Source organism: Hypomesus transpacificus, chromosome 14 (genome assembly GCF_021917145.1).
Source record: "Hypomesus transpacificus isolate Combined female chromosome 14, fHypTra1, whole genome shotgun sequence".
In the NCBI taxonomy this organism is placed as follows: domain Eukaryota; kingdom Metazoa; phylum Chordata; class Actinopteri; order Osmeriformes; family Osmeridae; genus Hypomesus; species Hypomesus transpacificus.
The window spans coordinates 15,002,685-15,007,006 of NC_061073.1; the positions used below are offsets into that span (position 1 = coordinate 15,002,685).

Consider the following 4,322-nt stretch of genomic DNA (forward strand, 5'->3'; position numbering starts at 1 on the left):
GGTTGTGCAGGTCAGGTGGTGCTGGGGAGCAGAGTTGGGGGGTGGGAGGGTGGGGGTGGGGTGGGGCTGTGCAGGTGGGATGGTGTTGCTAGATGCTTTGGCAACACTGCATCTTTGGTTTGTTCTCAGTAGGCTGCACCTGGATAGAAACGACGTTGTTGCTAGGAGACATGTCGTTGTCCCGCCGATCAGACATCTGTTTCTGGGACACGATGCGATAGATTTCTGCGGGGGGGAGGGGGGGAAGGGGGCAGAGCAAAAGGCAGGTCATTAAAATCAACCACCCGCCGAAACGACACCCCGAGCACATAGGTTACAGCAGGTGAGCATTATAGCAGTGGGACGTTGATTTCATAACAATAAGGTTATGTTGCGTAATCACCGGATGGAATCTGATTGCACTACCCTTGAAACATTTGTTGTCTGGCAACAGTCTGCAGGGGCAAAAAGGCCCAGCTGTGGCCTGAAACAGCACAGCACCAGTGGCTCAGCTGCACATCCTTATTACCCTCACGTCCCATTCAAGAAACCCAGAGCATCCTCCCCATCAAGGCCACTGCTTTGATTAGTCATTCATGCAGATCTGGCCTTCAGCCCAGCGAGGACGATCACTTACACACAATCACAGTCTTCTCTCTCCTTGACCCTCTATGCCCCCACCCCCACCCAAAACCATGAGCAAAATGCAATTAAGCTCCTTAACACCTACTCTATTTCACGTTTAATTACACTTCAATGGTGGCTAATATCTTAATGGATCAGGACTACAGAGACAGAGATAGGAACGCTCACCAGTCAGAATGGTCTGGAAGGCTGTCTCGACATTTGTAGAATCCAGTGCTGAAGTTTCAAGAAATGACAGACCGTTTTTCTCTAAGGGAAAGAAGGAGCACAGAAGTAATTAGTGTTCATTTTAGACCACAAAGCCATTAGCTAATATGTTTTTGGTGTGTAGCTGCAGTGTTGCGTCTGACCTGCAAATGCCCGAGCCTCATCGGTGGGCACTGCCCTAAGGTGGCGGAGATCACTTTTGTTTCCCACCAGCATTATGACAATGTTGCTGTCGGCGTGGTCCCTCAACTCCTTCAACCAGCGCTCCACATTTTCGTAGGTGAGGTGCTTAGCGATGTCATACACCAGCAAGGCCCCTACCGCACCACGATAATACCTGCACATTTGATCAAACAATCAAGACAATCAAGTAAGGCAGTCAAATGTTTCAAGTGGCCTATTGGCTAACATGGAAGATTATTTTTTTCTCCAATTTTCGAAACAAAGTTTACACTCACGCAGAAGTTATGGCTCGATAGCGTTCTTGTCCAGCCGTGTCCCATATCTGGGCCTTTACGGTCTTCCCATCCACCTGTATACTGCGAGTAGCGAACTCAACACCTATGGTACTCTTGCTCTCCAGGTTGAACTCGTTACGGGTGAAACGGGACAGCAGATTACTTTTCCCCACTCCAGAGTCTCCAATCAGGACCACTGCATAAGACGATGACAACACAAGTTAATAAGGCCTTATGTCAGCCGTATCACCACCAAACAGGACCCCACCACTTGCCTGGATACGCTGGTATTTAAACCTGAATTAAAGCTAGTATGTTTCTAACGCTAGTTATCAACCTTGCCTAATTACTGAACCTTTAAATATTGAGCCTCAAACAATCATGGAGCAAGGTCGTTCGAAGAATTGGCAATTATCTTGTTAGGGATAATACATTTGAAGCATGAGTCACATTACACTCAACACAAGGGCCGAGATGCTCGCGACACGCTATAAGCTAGTTAGCTGGCTAGCTAAGTAGCTACTCCCGAGCTGTTTTCAAATGGCTAGGCTAGTAGATGGCAATTTATTTGAACAGTAAACTTGACAACGGGGTAGACTAGCTCGTGTGAATTGTATTGAACAATCATATCAGATAGTGGCCATTACGTGCCACGCCATACAAACATCAGTGGTGTTGAAAAAACACTGCTCTCGGTAGGCCAGGGGAAGGCAAATCAACTGCTACAGTACAGCGATTAGCTTGACAATGACAGCGCCGATGTTGTTTTTCTGTCTCTCTGCGCTAGCTAGCTAGCAACCTCATCACATAGCTTTGCTACTACAACATCGGCTAACGTTTGCTAGCTGGCTTTTTCCGTACCAGCTGATCACTGACTCCCCTACGCTAGCAGTCTTAAACCTAATAATATAAGTAAAGGGCCGATAATACATTTTATGTTTTATTTACAGTCCTATTTACCTTTGAACAGATAATCGTATTCGTCATCTCTGGTACCCATCCTGAAAGCAAGCTCGTTCAATGTTAGCTAGCTTGATGTGGGACGTCTGTGACTATCTTCTTCCACCCGTTTCTCCCGAGACTTGGGGGCGTACCTAGCTGCAGAGGGCGTAGCTAGCTAGTTTGATAGCTAGATTATTAGTCGTGTTGGGCTGTTGCGGTTTTAGAAACGTATTCAAACGCGCCCAAGTTAAGGTTAGTTTGCTTAATTTACAGGAACAATATGCGATATTCTTACGGCACTGCCTGTGTTTCTGACTTCAGGACGTTTATTTTCCCTTGAAATACATAGAATACAGTCCGTTTTACAGTGCATATTCGAACAGGTCGATATGGACCAGCCTACGTACATGCATGGGGAATGAAATTAGGGTATTTATTGGTTTAGTACGGTAAGACAATGCTCACCGCCAGTTTCTTTGGAATTTGATAGAAATACAAATGCAAAATTTGGCTAAACTATTAAATTACATTGAATCCTCGAAACACATACGGCGAACGCCGGTATCCAAAAATAAAAAGCCCAATGAATGCCCTAACAACTCGCAAATAAATGATCATTTGGCGACACCTTGTGGTATTTCAGATTTCTGCTAGGGTCTCGCTCAGATTCTTCTGGACCTTGAAGCAACTACAAGGTCGTGGCGTGAATAAATAATTTGCGTGGCGTGTAAAAAAAATTCTGAATATACATTTAGACATGACAAAGCAGCGTAGATCCAAATGAGGAATGTTTTGTGTAAACCATCCTGTTCATATTTAATTACAGCCTATTGAATACTCCAATTCCTTTGAGGATCAAGAATGTATACTATAATACTACATTCCATTTAGAAGGCAATTAGCTAACTGTCTTGCTTTGGCATCATGCAGCATGTGACTTGTTTAATACTCGACTGTCCACATCATTTCACCTGTCCTGTTCTGCAGGTGAGGGGCTTTGAACTGGCAGGTGAAAACTCAAGGACATGTGGTTTGAACATTGGGGGGGGTTGAAGTCACAAAACACAACATTAATAATATTCAAACATTGTTGTCGTTTGAACATTGGGGGGGTTTACCACCGTCCCACCCCCCACGAACGATGCCCTTGTGTAAACTTAATAACACCAGGAAGCCTAACTCTAAACAAATACAGTAAATGGTGTAAATGTTTCAGCACTTCCAGGACATGAAAGGAGAACACTGTGATGTGCATGTGCTCTCGGTTCTCCTGTTACAGATTAATCCTATGCAAATCTCGATATGGAGAGAACTCTCATGTCTGTCAAAACATCTAGTCAAAGGGTAGACAAACCTCACCCCAAATTGTGCATTTGAAGGGTAGACAAAGTACATTACAAATTCAGGGAAAAGTCAATAAATCGCAGATGAAACTCATTGATGGGAACCAGATCTGGGACAGCTCTTAATCAGTCTTCAAAAATGTTAGGAGAGCCCATTAGGTTCTTTATAGGATTCCTTGACTAAGTCCATCCAGATGTGTTCATTGATAATCACAGCACGCGAGCACAGTCTCTCTCTCTGACTCTAACAGTGGAACACAGCCAAGGAGAATGGCATACCTGTCTCTGTTCACACACTACAAAGTACGTACTCCATGGTCTCAGGTCCCAGAACACTTCTAAATGCCCCATCTTTCAGCTGCTCTGCTCTCATCTCGTGTGAGTGTGCACAGTTTCTGATCATGTAATGCCCTTTGCATCGAAGGTGAGAACAGCAGACCCCCTCCAGACCCAATCCTTCAGGTCAGACACTTATAAAGAGCGTACCCTTGGAAGGACAGAGCCTTCAGGTTGACAAGTGAAGTGTATCAGTAGTCCCCTTCATATTCAGCAGCTCTAATAACACTTCTCGTGCCAGGGAGGGTAGTCCCGTATCATATTTAGCATTCCTTAGTGTGTGACCCTCAGAGGGCTTTAGTGTGTCTACCTCTGAGCAGCAAGGAGACGGGGGAAGCTGAAACTGGAGCTGGCTGTCAGGTGGGGGGGAGACCTGCAGTCTTTTGGGGTCAGAGGGGAGACACTCGGAGCC

General features: G+C 45.4%; 1 protein-coding gene across 1 annotated transcript; it reads right to left on the reverse strand.

The window, feature by feature from the left end:
- rab11a (RAB11a, member RAS oncogene family) lies at window positions 1–2,386 on the reverse strand. The gene is made up of 5 exons (XM_047034860.1): window positions 2,250–2,386; window positions 1,290–1,485; window positions 975–1,168; window positions 793–873; window positions 1–225 (listed from the first exon to the last, which is right to left on the reverse strand). The coding sequence occupies exons 1-5, from the start codon at window positions 2,287–2,289 to the stop codon at window positions 89–91; spliced, it is 648 nt and encodes a 215-aa protein (XP_046890816.1). The 5' UTR covers window positions 2,290–2,386; the 3' UTR covers window positions 1–88.
- Between the last annotated feature and the right edge of the window lie 1,936 nt (window positions 2,387–4,322).

Coding starts and splice junctions, on each gene's coding strand:
- rab11a (XM_047034860.1), bottom strand. CDS start 2,289: ATGGGTACCAGAGATGACGAATACGATTATCTGTTCAAAG. Junction 874..974: donor TGAGGCTCGGGCATTTGCAG/GTCAGACGCAAC, acceptor TCTTTCCCTTAG/AGAAAAACGGTCTGTCATTT. Junction 226..792: donor CTTCCAGACCATTCTGACTG/GTGAGCGTTCCT, acceptor TCCCCCCCGCAG/AAATCTATCGCATCGTGTCC.